Source organism: Dreissena polymorpha, chromosome 2, assembly GCF_020536995.1.
Source record: "Dreissena polymorpha isolate Duluth1 chromosome 2, UMN_Dpol_1.0, whole genome shotgun sequence".
NCBI lineage: Eukaryota > Metazoa > Mollusca > Bivalvia > Myida > Dreissenidae > Dreissena > Dreissena polymorpha.
The window spans coordinates 123,432,067-123,449,952 of record NC_068356.1 but is presented as its reverse complement, the minus strand read 5'-3'; the positions used below and the strand labels follow the sequence as shown (position 1 = coordinate 123,449,952).

At 34.7% G+C, this 17,886-nt stretch overlaps 2 protein-coding genes and 1 long non-coding RNA gene across 4 annotated transcripts; all 3 read right to left on the bottom strand.

Moving 5' to 3' along the window:
• Nucleotides 1-945: 945 nt before the first annotated feature.
• LOC127868865 (uncharacterized) lies at nucleotides 946-1,737 on the bottom strand. The gene is made up of 3 exons (XR_008044279.1): nucleotides 1,577-1,737; nucleotides 1,178-1,325; nucleotides 946-1,056 (listed from the first exon to the last, which is right to left on the bottom strand). It is a non-coding gene; the product is annotated as an uncharacterized LOC127868865 (long non-coding RNA).
• Nucleotides 1,738-1,838: 101 nt separating this feature from the next.
• Nucleotides 1,839-5,783, bottom strand: LOC127870043 (neurotrypsin-like). Its single transcript, XM_052412704.1, has 6 exons — nucleotides 5,768-5,783; nucleotides 3,740-3,896; nucleotides 3,103-3,233; nucleotides 2,457-2,604; nucleotides 2,186-2,334; nucleotides 1,839-1,990 (listed from the first exon to the last, which is right to left on the bottom strand). The coding sequence occupies exons 1-6, from the start codon at nucleotides 5,781-5,783 to the stop codon at nucleotides 1,839-1,841; spliced, it is 753 nt and encodes a 250-aa protein (XP_052268664.1).
• Nucleotides 5,784-9,122: 3,339 nt separating this feature from the next.
• On the bottom strand, nucleotides 9,123-17,206 carry LOC127870427 (uncharacterized). 2 transcript variants are annotated; one of them, XM_052413020.1, is made up of 7 exons: nucleotides 17,105-17,206; nucleotides 16,652-16,888; nucleotides 16,056-16,217; nucleotides 15,388-15,423; nucleotides 10,056-10,277; nucleotides 9,504-9,722; nucleotides 9,123-9,318 (listed from the first exon to the last, which is right to left on the bottom strand). In XM_052413020.1, the coding sequence occupies exons 1-7, from the start codon at nucleotides 17,136-17,138 to the stop codon at nucleotides 9,302-9,304; spliced, it is 927 nt and encodes a 308-aa protein (XP_052268980.1). In that variant the 5' UTR covers nucleotides 17,139-17,206; the 3' UTR covers nucleotides 9,123-9,301. The 2 variants fall into 2 exon arrangements, with proteins under 2 accessions (XP_052268980.1, XP_052268981.1); XM_052413021.1 differs by lacking the exon at nucleotides 15,388-15,423.
• Nucleotides 17,207-17,886: the final 680 nt, after the last annotated feature.

Sequence of the window (17,886 nt, the reverse complement as noted above, 5' to 3'; positions counted from 1 at the left end):
GTACAAATTAGGATGCCAAATCATTTTACACAAAACCATCGCATCCTGGATAGTAAATTTATCGTTACACATTTCCCTCCAGTACCTAAAATAGGAAAGAAGAAATTGATTCACTACGTGTATATCTTTGATGAAATAAACATGTTTAAATATACAACAAAGCATCAGAAATACTTTGCTTGAAAGAAAAGAAAGTGAATACAAATTGCGTGTGCCATATTCAGTTTTGCTATACATATAATTGTTTAAATGCGGGAAAAGTTAGTGCAGCAACATACTTTCTCATATAATTTTGAAAATCGTTGAAAAGCAATTTTAGCAATATCCGTTTGCTGCGTTTTCTCGTACGTAAATCTCAACTCTTCCATTGAACATCGTCGTCCCGTTCAGAAGCCTTATTGGTGTGTACGAATCTGTCAAGAAAACATGTCTTCTAAACGCGTACAGTCACATAGAAACTTGTTACAGAATGAATGGAAACAATACACATCAAGGTATTTTGGCAGGTGAAAGATTTAAATTGATATGTATACAATACGCCGTTAAAATGTCAGACATGTAATAAAAATATCAAAACTGATAGCATCCACTAGATGCTTTAAAAATAATGATACACCCACCTTTTACTTATATTAAGATTGTCGGTAAAATATGAATAAAACAGCGTGCTATTTCAAGGCAAATACAACATTATACAAATAATTTGATGTAAAGACAATCTATTCGAATAAATATTAAATTGACTAAATAGTTGTTCCTTTGAAATGTACAATTACTGTATTTTTTATCTAAGTTTTACTGTCTCTTTAAAATCGCATGTTAATAATAATCGTATTGTGCTTGATTTTAGTTCAAATGTGCAGAAAATTAAGCATAGTAAAGCAAAATATCTTACAACATTTAAATGCAGAGCTAAGTCTTGTCGAGCATGAAACGATAGTTTCTGTTGATTTCCAATTCGCAATATCGGTCTCGTTCCCTTCACAGTCGTATCCATGCGATTTCATCGATCCGCTACCATTTTTGAAACGGCCATCGTAATAAACAGTTATGTTACTGAAAGGTATATTTGAAGTTCACAATCACCGAATGAAACAATCATCCTAGGTGTTTGTTAAATTATGTGAATGTACATGTATAATTAGAAATTATATCTATGTTCTTTACATATACGAACCCTCCTTCAAACCCTAGCATCCTGCACACGACCACTGCCGTCTTGTTATCTACGAGGTCAGAACAAACTGTTTCCCAAACAGAATTATTCTGTATTTCAAGTCGACCTGCATATCTGGTGGGTCCATCTGATAAACGAACTTCCGTTTCTACAAACACCAGTTACCGATTGATTGCTAAACATGTAGGGCAAAGTGCGTCTTCTTGTACGCAATTGACATGGGTGGTTTTTGGTTTAGTGTATCGTCCCAAACAGCTTAGAGTTATACCCATACAAGTTATAATCCTTTTTAGACAATTGATTAAAAAAAACTAAACCATTTTGCTTGTTGCAACTAAGATATTATGGTGTTAATGTTTTGTGTCTAATATAGATAAACCAATGTATTTGTATACGCACTGCATTCAACCGATGCATCTTCCATGTGATTGCAATTCGATGGAGACATCCAGTCGCTCGATTTACATTCAGAAATGTCATTTTCGTAACCAATACAACGCATTTCGTCCACTACTATATCCCCTGTGCCTTCCCCATAATAACTTCCGCCCAAGGCTTTGGAATCACTGTAAGATGATTATGAATCTATATTTACATGATATGGATTCTTAGTCAAAGTATTTATAACTATAATCGTATTTTATTCGATATGTGAAACCATTTAATTTGTGCTAAAACCAAGCATGTTACAGATGACTTTTGCTTCAAGGTCATCGAAGCCGTCATCGCATATCGTCCCCCAGCGACCTCTGTACTCGACCTCAACACGTCCTGACTGGGAGCTGGTGCCGTTCACTAGCCAAATTGGAGTTCCTGAAAAACGGAATCTAAAATTAATGAGTAATTTATCACTCTGATAAAAGAGTTTGATTTTTTCCTAATACCTCGCAACGCTAATTGCATGTTTGTGTGTACAGACATAGGGTACGTCAACAATCATCTGTCTGCATAATTATCTTTGGCACACATAATGACTACTTTGTATTACTTTGTACAACTTGTACTTACGACAGTTAATGGACGCCGCAGAGGATAAAAAGCACGTGCTAGTATTCCTTCTCACACACAAGTAAATGTCTTTTTCTGCTCCATGACATGAGTAGGATATCGGAGAGAAAGTATTTCGGTAGGAGTGTGATGACGTGAGCTGTGCTCCACTGCAAGTTAATGTAAATGTTGATGTTAATATGCAATTGTTGTTTCGTTGCGATAAAAACTCAAGATGTATCAATTGAACTTATGGGCAAGCACATTTACAAAACGTAAACATTGTTTCTACTTGAAACTGAATCCCATCATCCCGCAGACGACCTTGGCTTCGGATAAGGTGAAGTTCTCGGCACATATTGGTTCCCAGATCCCAGAGATGTTCACCTCCACCTGGCCGTCGTGTGTGGCAGAACCAGTCGCCAATTGCACTTTCGTGTCTAAATGAGTTTAACTTGTAAGTGTAAATTTAAATACATGCATAACAAAGTTAACATAGGTGTATGCATATTTTGTTGTGCTATAAACCGCGATAACAAATTGAAGATTAAATCATAATCTAACACTATGTGCAATCAATTTCAACATGATGTAATGATTAAATTTTTACTATCGGACGTGAGGTTGTTTTTATCTAGTTTATCTGCTTATTACCGAAATGAATATGAATCATATCTTTAAAATGGTCCTCTTATTCAAAATCGCGTACTTTATACTGCACATAAATAAACACAAATGCAGCTTATACATGAATCCCTTTAAACGTGTTTTACGGAATTCTTTTGTATCACATATAGTGGTTATATATGTGTACAATCAAGAAATACGTTGTATATGAAATATGCTATTAATTAGTTATTTGGGAAACGTTCACACTTTCCCGCAATACAGGTAACTTAAGCAGTGTCTCGCGGTACATACAACACATATAAACATACGGCAGTTGACGCCGACGTCCTCTTTGTGTGAACAATCAGTTGATTGCCAACTATCATGCGAGCAGTTTGCAACGTCTTCTTCGTAACCATTGCAGTTAAGACTATCTAGCAAGACTATCTTATCCCAGTGCCTGGGCCATACACGCTTGACAAGAGTACTTCTGAGACACTATATTAAATGATTGAAGACAAATAAAATGCTATAATTTTAATGTAATTAAAAGTCTTATGCAATGTCATGCTTGTATCTGGTAGTTTTATTTTAAAACAGTGTGCGTTGATTTAAGAAAGCGTAGCCTCAAATGAATTAAATCAATAACATTTTCTAACGACATAAAAAGTATAGAACAGTACTTTTTCAATTCCTTATAATATTGCGTTTTCCATCATTTCGTTCTCAGTATTAAATCAAACATGTACATGCAGAACACAAGATGCCCGACAAAACTAATCCTTCTGTACATTTAAGCCCCAAAGGTAAAACGATCATTTTTATAAGGCTTTACACAACTAAGAAATATATGCATTTAACAACGAGAATTAAATGAAAATCATCCACTACAATTTGAAAGTATGTTAAAATCTGGCGTTATAATACATGTATGCAATTAAAGCACGTTTGAGGTAAATCAATAACCCTGTGTCTTCAAATCCGAGCATCCTGCAGACGACCTTTGCGCTGGTGACTGTGAACTCGTCGTCACACACTGTTCCCCACTGCCCACCGTGCTCCACCTCCAAGCGGCCTGAGTACGGCGTCCTGCCACCAACAAGGCGGATATTTGTGGCCGACGCTTTAATAGAACACTAATAATAATATCCGTCCCTGTGTACCTAAAGTCTAAATCCTTCAAACATAAAAAACGGTTAAATATTGCATACTTGTTTAATTATAAAGATAAGGCAATTGTATAAAGTATTATTTCAGTAGATGTGCATTTAAGGGGCCTTTTCACAGATTTTGGCATGTATTGACGTTTGTCATTAAATGCTTTATATTGATAAATGTAAACATTGGATCTAAAAAGCTCCAGTACAAAATCAAGGCTACAATTTAAAAAACAAAAAACAGAAACCCTCAACTGGGCCCGAACCACTGACCCCTGGAGTCCTGGAGTAAACGTCTACCGGCTATCCGTACTGATACAATGCGTATTGTATTTTATACTTTATATAGGCAATCCTCGTAGCATCACAACATATAACGACAACAACAGAATTCTCCAAATTAGTCAATCGTTTCGCGTAACAACGCCTTATAATTTTCAGGTTTTTAAATCGTCAAAAGATGCATATAATAGATATTTTAGAGCATGTTAAATGTTCAGTATTACTGTTTCCTCACAATTATCATAACTAAAACTAATTTTTTTTTCAATTTTGTCAATTTACCCAAACGTGAAAAGGCCCCTTTAATATGCGAACCATAATATGAACCCTTAAAGTTTAAAGGTGAGTTAACTAACTTTAACGACATGTACTTCAATTTAATGTTCTTTTTGAAAGCTGAATGTTATAGATTAAAATTGTTGTTGTAATAATCATGTTTCAACAGCATGAATTAATCATCGTTTGAATGTTCACAAAAACAATTCAGTCCGATGCTACCTATATAACATCTTCCTCAACTTTAATGCATCAAATAATATTATACGAAATTAAGTTGATAATGGATTAAAAAAAATATTTGAGCTATTTTACAAAAACTTAATATTATTCTGAATACCTTTGTATTTTTAATGATCATAATAACATGTTAAAAGTTTGATTTTATGTTTCTTCTTTACAAATTAAAAGTCAAATTTACCTTTTGGTAGCATCAACAGCAACCAAAACATAATCGCATTAAACTGAAATGCCTTCATTTCAAATAAGTTGTCAGTCCATTTATTATGCAGCAAAAAGCAACGTGTGAACGCAATCAGCAAGGTTTTGGTTATATAGTCACACGTCACGTGATTTCGCTTATACATGGCCGTAAGATACGCCAAAACATGCTTGTTGATAAGATGTTGACAGAACAACGGGGATATTTTCAAATATGCAAATTTTTAAAGCGAGATTATACGATCTTTTATATGTTTTTTATTGTAATATATTGATAAAATATGTTACAACAACACAAAATAGGCAAGAACAATTATATGTCAAAGATGAATTTCATAAAATGCAGCAAAGGCAAATTAGCGCCCCGAGCCAATTGTGACGAAGATATTTCGTACATATTTTCCTACAAAAACCGAATCATTCGTCTTTTTAGTTAGTGTTCGTGTGTCGTATGAATAGACGCGAATTCGACTGTACAGACATTTTCGATTTCAGAAGCAAATATCTGGCTTATTTCGCATTTTTCGACACATGTTCTTCTTAACTTTTATTTAATTTCTATTGAAATAAATGTTTGCTAAGTTTTTACACATTTTATATAAATTAATAAATATTTGACAAAATCGAATAATCTCGATTTAAACACAGTATATTCTTCGAATGCGTCATGCAATTCATTTGAAAACATAGTGCTGTCAATAGTTTGTCAGCGTTACAGATCTTGATTTGTTGTCGTTGAAGTGCGCCCTACAGTGATTGTCACAAGTGATTCAATGCGAGTCCCCGTGCTTTAGGATCAATATAGCAACAGTAATAGTCTTCAACAAAATTTCCAAACCTTCAATAAGCGCCATTCGTATAATTAAAAATTACTTAAAATAAACCACGCATCTATAGTATAAAACAAGCAAATCATTGGATTGAGTATTACTAGGCCTTAGTCATATTCTGTAATTCAATTAATGTATAAGCTTAAATTTACGTAAGTTATCGTTAAATAGTAGCAATAAGATTCAGGCTGATACATTCACGTCCTCAATTAATGTTAATTTTTGTTTGCTAAACATGAAATCTGACTGTTAGACTGTGTAACATATCGGAAGGCCTGATATATCCCCCCAAAAACTAGTGTTATCTGCCAACAATACAAACATTCACCACTCACATGAGTCATTCTGACCGGTCTGTATAAATCTATCGACCGGTCTGTATAAATCTATAGACCGGTCTGTATAAATCTATCGACCGGTCTGTATAAATCTATCGACCAGTCTGTATAAATCTATCGACCGGTCTGTATAAATCTATCGACCGGTCTGTATAAATCTATCGACCGGTCTGTATAAATCTATCATTTTAAATAACCTCATGACAAAGCAGCATCACCAGGCATTTGGTGCAAATGCATTGGTAGTTGCGAAATAAAAAAAAACATGCACTTGTTAAAAGAGAAAGATTTACAAGGTATGCGCAACATCATTTCAAAAACTTGCAATTAAACTTATGAATGTAAACAAGTAATCAGCAACTAATACAATCTACATTACTTGTGCAATTTCGTTGGTAGTATGATATTTCATTTATATTTGTAAATAAGATATAAGTGTTTTCATTTTGTTTTCCAGTGTCATTAATGTTAACATTGTTTGATAACGTTGGGAAAAAAAGAAAAAAAATCACGCTGTTGTTGTGTTTGACATTATACGTCTCTTACTATGTACTCACATAAAATCAAAGTCGAGTTATGTCATAAAAGGATCTAACACGATTTTTAATTTCAAAACATGTTTTATTTAACTAGTTAATAGCTCAATGCGAGTTTAATAAATCATGCTCGCAATGAAATTTATACTCATTTTTGTGTACGTAACAACCGAACTATGCACTGGCGAACATTTGTGATTTGGATAAATAAAGCACTTATGTTTTATCTTTGTCCACTATTATACACGGTAAGGATGTTAGCATTTTAATCAATTTGTTGCAGCTATGTGATCGTATGACACGTCCCGTAAAGGGACTATGCCATTTAAAGTGACCCTTAAAAGAAAACTGGGCTGTCTTTAATCTCAATTGAACAAAATAATTATTGCAGATAATGAAGTACACAACATGCTTAAATAAAAATCAAAGTACTGGTGTGACGATGCTTTTGAAGAGGATGGATGTAAAAGCATCAATTTAAGTATATCTATATAACTGCAATTGTGTATGTGTGTACGAACATTTTGGGTACGAAAAAATAATGGGTACGAAAATTTTGGGAACGAAAAAAAAATGGGAACGAAAAAAATTTGGGTACGAAACTGAAAGGCGGGTTACGTTCTCGATCAAATCTGACAAGAAATAATCGGCGTGTATTTTTCTGTACTACTTTTCGTAAAAACTTTCTATTTCAATAAAATGTTTGTGGGTTATTAAAATTACGTTTCAGCAGATACATGTATATACAAAACATGACATTATCGTTAATAACACCTGTACATCATACCCTACCTTTATTTCGTTGTTTACGTTCTTAATTTAATAATGTTATATGTGCGGACGTGATTTCACACGCCCATGGGCATGGATATATGTTTTTTTCTGTTGAATACTGTTTGTTAATTTAAGTTCAATACGCATAGGCATGTTTGTTCATTAAGTATGGCAATACTTTCATGATGATTCTCGAAAGTAGGTATAAGCACATAGCCGACCCAGGTGAGCTCAATAGTAAGAGCACTTGACTACCCGAGTTCGCCCAGGAACATATGGATAAATTAACTAACCAAAGCGATATGACCTTATATATGCTGAAATCTAACAAACGAACGAATTATCAAACATGTTATGTACACTTAGGTGGTTGTGTAATTTCTGTTAGAATATCGTATTAAATCTGTACATTTAAAATGATTGTGCCCGCACGTTTGTTTGTTTCCTTTTTTAAGTCTATACGCGCCTAGGCTGCACCCAGTGTGTGTATTTGTGTATTTCCAATGTTATGAGTTACCTCCGCGCATAAGGCTGCATAATGTTGGGACCCGGAGTGTGTCCAGCCTACCTAATAAGCTTAGACTGACGACAGTTGGGACGAATTTAAAATAATAGCTGCAATATCCAGCTATTTATTTTTTTACTGAAATACTTTTTAATTTTAGATATGGTCTTGTGCTGCGGAGAATAGGATTTTCCGGAGAAAACCCCATCTTTCCGGTATTGTGACCACAAAACAAACAAAAAAAACATTGCGCCGGGAGCGTGAATCGAACCGGTGTCGTAGAGGTGAAAAAGCGTACGTGCTGACCACTGCGCAAGCGGGACGTACAACTACATTAAGAAATGTTGTTTTATCTATATACATCATAGCAGTGCAGCGTTAACAATTTGCAGGTTCGAAATTGTTCGTATTCTTTAGATTTGTGATCGCGTAAAAAGTTAATTTTACATGTTTTCATTCGCAATTTATTTACAAAATCGAGAACAAATATCAAACACAATAGAGCAAATATATAGTTGTTTCATTGGTCCATAAAGATGAAATGGATGTAAAATTACTGATTTAAAATCAGCGTTTTGATACACTTATTGAATCTGTTTCCCCAGGATATGCTGTTCTATTAATATTTACCTTTATCAATGATAATCAGCGAGGTATGCCGATAAGAAAAATCGAGCTATCTCAATCGGACTGGCTCGGTCTTTTACATAGGTCGCCATTGTGAAGACTTTTTCATGGATGCAGCATCGTCAATAAAATACTTGAGGCATTTTCCGATAAAAAAATAATCTTGTTATAAAATGTGGCCTTTTTGTTTGGCACTCACTTTTTATGTTTACATTTAAGTGTCACAATAATGAGTATTCCATACACAGGTACTTGAACAAAATGTTGGTCCGTATATATATAATAAGAGTACTATATATAAGGACCAAAAAATTTTGTTCAAGTACCTGTGATTCTAGATAGCCGTAGACTGGACAGATATATTTACTTTGGTTGAAGCGCTTCCATGTCATATGTTTGATAATCACGTGATATTTATTTGTGATTCTTTCCTTATGTTTTTCTGTCGAATTTCTCATTTTTATTGTATTTAATAACTTGATAAAAATACGTTAGTTGTTTGCATTCATTAAAAGATAAATTTTATACATATCGGTAGCAATTCAGCTGTTTGTTCTCTTTAACGATATAAACTAAAGACAAATTTCTATGTACTTAAATTTATTTGTGGATCATTTTAACAATGATACAATTAAATAAATCAAAACAAAATATGCAAAATCAAAATTAGTCAGTTTATTACTATAATTATTTTAGGTTTATTCAATGTATGCGTTGTACGAGTACATGGATTCCCCAATGGAAATGCGTGGTGGTCCAGTTTTATCCTATCAAAGCCGCTGAAACGATAAATTTGTCTATTTGGAAAAATATCTTTGATCGACCCTGTACATATATCAATGTAACTGAAAAAAGATGATAATGAAACAAAAGCAGAAGATCCTTAATTTTTATTGAAGTGAAGAAGAAAAACACATAAAGTAATTTAAGCTTACAAACTTCATTAACATAGGATACTGTATACCTGTTTGAGGGCCGCAGGTGCGAGTTGAATGCCATTTGTTATCTTTGCACGTGAGTTGGAACCAATTCTGTTTAATACCGTTGTCTTGAACACCGTTCCCTTTTCTGCAGTACACGGTAGCGTTAGAATCTACGGAAGTAGTTGTGAAGGTGATGTTATGAAAATGTCCAAGCATCACGCTCGCATCGAGGTTTTTGGAGTCATTTGGGTTCCCGCATTCTAAAGTGGAAAATGTGTGGATTGTGTTAGATAATTAAAAACAAATCATCCAATAAAGTGCATCATATTTGGTCATTAGATTTAAGATTGGTCTCCAACAATGATGCCTATTCGTAAGCACAAAGTTGGCTTGACGGAAGTGGCCGTTGATCAGTGTGTATCGTAAGCTTTAAACGAGTTTGATTCCGTTACTAAATATGTAATGCATTGAACAATTGCATTCTATTGGATAATTGTTTCATTACACTTACCATCTAAACAATATACATTTACTCATACATGGCATTTCTACGTTATTTAAGAGTACAACGTATGAACAGGATCAATGTAAACCTTGAAAACTCTTGCACGTCCGTGTTGAATTCCACTTGAGACCGGATGTACAAGTCAGTGTGAAAGACTCGTATGTAGCAGTACCATCAACAACTCCATAACCTTTGAGACAATTCACGGTTGCGTGGGAATCGACACCAGTGGAGTTGTATTCTATTGGTCTGAATTTGCCAAGGTCAACATCCGAATCTAGGTTTAGTTTGTCGTTTGGGTCGCCGCAATCTGGAAGTTATATTATTATTGCATTAAACATACGGAACTACTTAAACATTAGAGAAAAAGATGACCACTACGCATAATACTATCTTATGTAAATTTTAAAGAAGAATAAGAAACTATATCTGATAGCAAATACTCAAAATAATTATACGAACATAAAATGCATTCTTAAATACAATAACTTGTGTTTTGATATTGTTTTGATCAATACAATTAATGATGAAAACCATTCATATCATTCATATAATTCGAAACTTATATATTCTATTGACATTATGTTTTCTCAAAATGCAGGTAAAAATTGTTATTTGTTTCCGAGTTCTATTTGGAAATATCAAATTACCAGGACAGAGGACATTTGTAATCAAAGTACTGACAGTACTGTTGTGACGATGCTTTTGAGAGAATGGATAAAAAAGCATCAAGTTAAGTTTATCTACATCACCACAATCAACACAATTGTGTATGTTGGTACGGAAAAAAAAATTTGATACAAAAATTTTGCGAAAACATTTAGGTATGAAAACAAATTTGGGTACGAAAAAATATCTGGGAACAAAAAAATTGGGACCGAACAATTTTTGGGTACGAACAAAAAATTGGGGATGAAAAATAAATTGGGTACGAAAAATTGTAGGTACGGAAAAAAAATGGGGGAACGGGAAAGTAGTACCTGTGGGGAACTTGACCCGCACTCGCACATTTTCGTCCCTTTCCGTCAAACATCAGATAAGTTCCTCGAAGGCAATAGTATTAATACACATTTCGGAAGCGGTAATGCGGTCCTACCTACGCGCGTCAAAATGTAAGCGAAATATGTACACAAGTCTGTCAGGAATGATTGAATTAACGAAGAAAATCGTGTATTGATGTAAGTTTTTTGAAGAAATGTGCAGAAAATATATTAAACAAGAGCTGTGTTTGTGAAACACAATGCCCACTGCTGCGCAGCTTTGAAGCCATATATTTTACCTTTGACCTTGAAGGATAACCTTGACCTTTCACTACTCAAAATGTGCAGCTCCATGACATACACATGCATGCCGAATATGGAGTTGCTATCTTCAATATTGCAAAATTTGACCTTTGACCTTGACCTTGAAGGATGACCTTGACCTTTCACCAATCAATATGTGCAGCTCTATGAGATACGCATGCACACCAATATTGAAAAAGATATGGCTAATGTTAAAGTTTTTGGACAGACAGATAGACGCTTTATATTTGACATTTGACCTTGAAGGATGACCTTCACCTTCACCTTTCACAACTGAAAATGTGCAGCTCCATGAGATGCACATGTATGCCAAATATCAAATTGCTATGTTCAATATTAAAAAAGTTATGGCCATTAAAGTTTTCGGACGGACGGACAGACTGACACACTGACTGACTGACTGACTGACAGTTCAACTGATATAACCGGGGGCATAAAAAGCAATGGCGATATTTTTCTGAGCCACATTATTGTTAATAGTTTGATATCACAAAATGAAAGTGAAAGTAGAACTGTCAAAAATGACAACCTGTCAACGTGTTGTTTTTGCTGGCATGAGAGGGCGATTACACTTAATGTGTTCACATTTTGACCATAGGCTTTGTCAATGACCTTTATAGTATGGGTAGCTTTGATATTATTTATTGCTATCATGTAACTGCATGATTGTGTATATGTTTACAATACACAAAGCATAAATAATGATATAAATATACTGATTGAGCTTATAATTATCTGAGAACTATAGCCAGGTCAATTAAGGACTTAAAATACAATTTTGTGTCCTGATTTCATGAAGAAATGACCATGCATGTCCTAGATTTCAAATTCAAGGCCCTGGTGTGACACATTGGTAGCATTACGTTAAACTGTTACCAGGCTTATGAAATTAGTTTTTATTGAACTATCTAAGAAAATCTAAATCAGGCACTGATTTTTCTTGTTTTAATACAGTCATAGATCAGTTGTGGCCTCTGGGTAATGACCAATGTTTGCTTATTTGTCACACCCTTAAAACTTTCCACAAGTCTATAATAGCAAATCTGGATTTAGGTGATCTTCAATGGTACATTTAAACTTTAGCTCTGTTACAAGAGTGCTGGTAAAGTCCAATCACAGATTTAAATCTAGGCCATGTCAAAATCAAAGTGTCAAAGACAAATGAAAGATGCGTTCATTAATTATTGTCCAGTTGTTTACTACTGCTGTAAGTTTTTATATAATATGACTGATGAACATCATGTGAGAGAAAATTCACATTATCATTGTATATCAGGTTTAACAGCCTTTTAGATAACAAAGTATGCTAGTTTTCAATGTCGCTTCTGGGGATCAAACCCGTGAGGCTTTTAGGAAGATTCTGAAATTTTCGATCCCTCGAGAGCAACCAACCCAAAAATTAAGTCAAATATTTCCGACTCGGTTTTTTGATTCGGTTCATGAGGGATAATGGAGCTCGATTGGACATTGTCGGCTCTGGTACTACTTACATGTACCCCGGGTACTCTTAAGTATACTTACATATACCCTGGGTACTCTAAGTATACTTACATGTTCCCCAGGTATGGTAAATAAACGTAATTGTACTCGGTCCATATTAGACTGTACCCGAGTTGTATTCGCGCCCAAAATCCGATGTCGTAAAACGTGCAACCTATTATCTTAAACACACTTCTCTTCAAAAAACACTGCATCAACATGCTTTTTGAGTATGTGTTCCGATAATATAGAGGCCATTCTACAGAAAATTAACATAAATGTGCAGGGCTTAACACTTAGGCACGTCCGAACGACATTCACTGCCCGTACCTTGGTCCGGGCTAGCCAATGTCCCAGGAACATACCGACCGGTGGTGTGTATTTTGGGCGGGATTATATGTTCTATATCAATAAACTGTGTTTTAAATAAGCTTTTCAAAGATGCAAAAATCTTAATACAGTACGATCAGATGACAATTAAATACCAGAGTGAGTTCGGAGACAACAAACGGATCGTATCTCGAACCCCCTGATTGCAATCAAAAACAGGCCGACAATTCATAAAATCCCTGGCGGTTTTCCTTGTAAAACACGTCAGTACCTATTTTTAAACGGAATGCCGCTAGACACGGTTTTTGATTGGTTTCCCCGAAGTGACGTGTTTTTTCAATGAAAATACGTTTGAAACTAAAAGCCGGGATCGCCCAGGATCGTCCGGAATGATGAAGGTAAAAAACTCGACATTAACACAAAGTAACTATAAAATTAATAGTTATTTATCAATTTTAAATAATTTTTATTTGTTGTCATTATGGAAAAGTTATTCCATCCTTAAGACGATTAATTAATCCATTTAGAGAAAGATAGAGACTTTATTTAGACTAGAAGTGTTTTGACAATATTTTTTACGCAATTCAATTAGCAAAACTAATATTAATGGTCGATCCCGGCTTTTAGTAGAGAGTTAACCCTATACAATTGTTACAACTACCGTAACACGTTATTTTGCTAAGATTCACTCACCATTTCTTGTAAGACGGAAACCCGGCAATCTATGTAAAAAAGGTTTTAACGTTCATGTCGTTGTTTAAGTTTGGCTTTACGGTTGGGGATGGGGGTTCCTCGGATACGAAAAGAAAAGGGAAGAAGGAAAGTAAGAGAAAGTATAAGGAAATAAAAAAAAACAAGAAAATTTCTCCAGAAATGGCGTGAAGATAACAAATAGATGTCTTAAATAGATGAATATTGAATTCAATAGCATTAGTAAGGCAAGCTTATTAGAATGATTTCATCATAATTGCACATCTCCAAGCACAAGAAAATACAAGTTGAATGATAAATATAAAGGTTTTTATAATACTTGGGTCAGGGCACATGAAAGATTGGTCAGGGCTAGTAAGTTCTGCATTTACTAGCCCGAATGGGCTAGTTGAAAAAAAAGTTAGTGTTAAGCCCTGATGTGTATATATAATTATTACAAAAAAATAGTCGACAACGACGGATTTAGGTTAAATTTCCCGGGTACATTTTAGTATATTTACCATACCCGGGATACATGTAAGTATACTTAAGAGTACCCGGGGTACATGTACGTAGTACCCGAGCCGACAATGAACAATCGAGCGATACTGGAAGGTGCAACATCTCTCACGCCCCCTAGCATCGCCTTTAGCAGTATTCAATTCTCAACAGGAAAGTGCTGGAGTCATTGATTCCGAGGGACAAGAAAAACAATTGATTAATGTTTGAAATAAATAAGTTGATGAATGACAATTCTATTATTTGAGCCAGGTCACAGGAAAAGCGCAGACAAATCAGTATCCAATTAAATTATTTGTTATTGTCAGAAAAACGCTTTTAAGCAAACAGCTTTCAAGCGACTGCAGGCTGATCTAGATCCAAACTGGCCACAATCGCCTTAACGTCTCTTTTACTGTGACACAGTTCATTTAACTTTAAAATGATAAAAAGTACTAACACTAAGAAATAGTACAAACCAGTAAAGAGTTTGAAATCAATGTTGAATTTCAGGACAGCTTGGTGATCTGCAAATCCCCGATGAAATGTTGATATCGGGTATCATAGTCATTCAATAAGTCGCAAAATGCTCGAATACAATTTATAAAGCACAATGTGACTTATATTGATAACTAAAAATACCAGTATGCAAGTTTTGCCGTGTCAAGCTGTTACGATCCAGAAAGTCCTTCATTCACATCGAGTATATATCCTTCGAATTCCAACTATTGTTGTCATAAGCGGAGATTAAGTGAATAAATAATTCGTATATCCTAAATGACAGCTTCTTAATAGCGAAACAAGCCAATTTATGCAGTAAGAAAGTTTTGAATCGGGACTCTCACGGGGGCGGCCATTGTTGAATGTTGAAACACGAACGACAACTCTGCTAGGAGAATGTTATCAATGACGAGCAATCTCCTACGCAGTGGCGAATGCAAAAGGGAAGTAACTGAAAAATCGAGTTATCTCAATCGGACTGGCTCGGTCTTTTACATAGGTCGCCATTGTGAAAAAAAAATTCTACGGTTATGATACCTTGGACGATGCTGTTCGCATCGTCAAAAAGGATCGAGAGATTCATAACTATTATAAACAAGGTCTTCATCTAGTACAAACCAGGTGCAATCGTTGAAATCGCATGTGGGACGCTTCCTGAAAATCAGATAAAACCATAACTTATATAATGCATTAAAGTTAACTATAATATTGACGACAATAATAATAATAATAATACACATAAATATACTATAAATAATTAGTAGTAGTAGTCGTAGTTGTAGTAGTAGTAGTAGCAGTAGTAGTAGTAGTAGTAGTAGTAGTAGTAGTAGTAGTAGTAGTAGTAGTAGTAGTAGTAGTAGTAGTAGTAGTAGTAGTAGTAGTAGTAGTAGTAGTAGTAGTAGTAGTAGTAGTAGTAGTAGTAGTAGTAGTAGTAGTAGTAGTAGTAGTAGTAGTAGTAGTAGTAGTAGTAGTAGTAGTAGTAGTAGTAGTAGTAGTAGTAGAAGTAGTAGTAGTAGTAGTAGTAGTAGTAGTAGTAGTAGTAGTAGTAGTAGTAGTAGTAGTAGTAGTAGTAGTAGTAGTAGTAGTAGTAGTAGTAGTAGTAGTAGTAGTAGTAGTAGTAGTAGTAGTAGTAGTAGTAGTAGTAGTAGTAGTAGTAGTAGTAGTAGTAGTAGTAGTAGTAGTAGTAGTAGTAGTAGTAGTAGTAGTAGTAGTAGTAGTAGTAGTAGTAGTAGTAGTAGTAGTAGTAGTAGTAGTAGTAGTAGTAGTAATAATAGTACCAAACGTACCAAAGCAATAGGCCGTGTGGTCCTCGCGGGTTGGGGGCAATTTGTACACGTAGAATGTTCCGCAATTCTTCACCTGGATACCGAAGCGCGTGTCACAATTAGTCGAGTACTTGAGACACGTGTCACGTGAGACGATTCCATCTTGTGGGTGAGGCAAAGAACCTTGCAATCGAAGCAATAAACCGTTTTGAAACTCATCTACAGTGTCGTGATATCAAGGCTCAAGGCTAAATAATTTTCTTACAATTGGTGCGAGACATTTTTAAGGAAAACTTTCATATTTGTAAGGCGAAATTTTGCTTATTCATTTAAGGTTAATAAGAAAAATAATATGATGAATATATTAAAATGGTAACTTTTTGAAATTTATTTGATCCGGACAACTAATAGAAATTCCTCATAAATTAGTGTACCAATTTTGCTCTTTGAATCGTAAGATAACCCGTGCTTCATCACAGTCCTTTAAGTAAAAATAATAATTAAATGTATCCATCTTTATCTACGAAACCAGTAAATATTAGGTTTTATAGACACATGACTTAGTTCCATTTTTAACATAAGTGACACCACTTCAACTGAAACACGCAATATCTTACCATTCATCCATATAGGGAAGTTGGCTCCACATCTGCACAGCTGATCAGGTGGTGAGGTAAGAATGGGATCCGGTCCCGCGTAATACCAGGCGCGGACGAGCCGGTAATCAGTGACCCTGTTCTGGGAACAGTCCTTATTGGTCACGTTCCGGAAACCCATGGAAGTAATGTTATCGTGGTTTCCGGCTAGACACGGATCTGCAGAGCTTTCTCCATACGCAATCCGAAATATCTGGACTGAAAAATATAGTCGCACACTAATTGCATTGATCAACACTGGTGTTTTTCCATTTTACCTAGAGTATAGGTTAATTATCCGTACATGTATATCGTTAAACTAAAATGAAATTCGGCTCTCTGTTTAAATTGTATTTTAAATGTATTTAAAATGAAAGAGTCAATGAATGTTATAAAAGATTGAAGTTAAACAAGTACTTTAAACAACTTGCTTACCGAAAACAATTGACGTGACGGCTGCATAGAGCATTGTTATCTGTTTGCGGCATTATCTATTCGTGTGGTCGTACATAAACACAATCGTGAATGTACATATGCACGTCCTTATCTTCGACAGTTTGGATTGGTTAGGCATGACAATACTTCAGTCATAGTTTTTTTTCAATATTCAGCAATACGACTGGAAACAAAAATCTTTAACACAATTTGGTCACTGTCAAAAACACTTAGGTTTCGATGTATGGCTAAAATGCAGTGCACAATTGATACATGAAGGAGGCCGATATGTTTATTTACAATACATCTTTATAGATACGTGCAGAATCTTTGATAGGTTTTGCGGTACCACTTGCCTGAATATATTTAAACATGTAATTAGTATTTCATTTATTTATAGCATTATGTTCTTATAATTAATTGAATCGTTCTTCTGTAGTAGAAAAGTGTTTCTAAAATAAATGTTACAGGAACAAAAAATAACTTCCGAGCTGCGAATGCTATAATTTCCCGAAAGAAATTACTTAAAAAGAATTACTCCCGTAAGTCGCAGTTTTTGACGTTGTTGCAAGCAAGAGGAAACATAGATTAAAGAAGTGTGAGATTGTGTTCTTATTTCAACATTTTAGCTTATAAGATTGTTTTCTTAATTCAACATTTTGGCTTGCAACGCCTCGTTAAAAAATTGACTGGTTATAACATGTTAAAATATTTTTTTCAATGACTAATGTGATTGGTTTAGTATTCGACGAGACCATTGGTTCTATGTTTATTTCCCATGA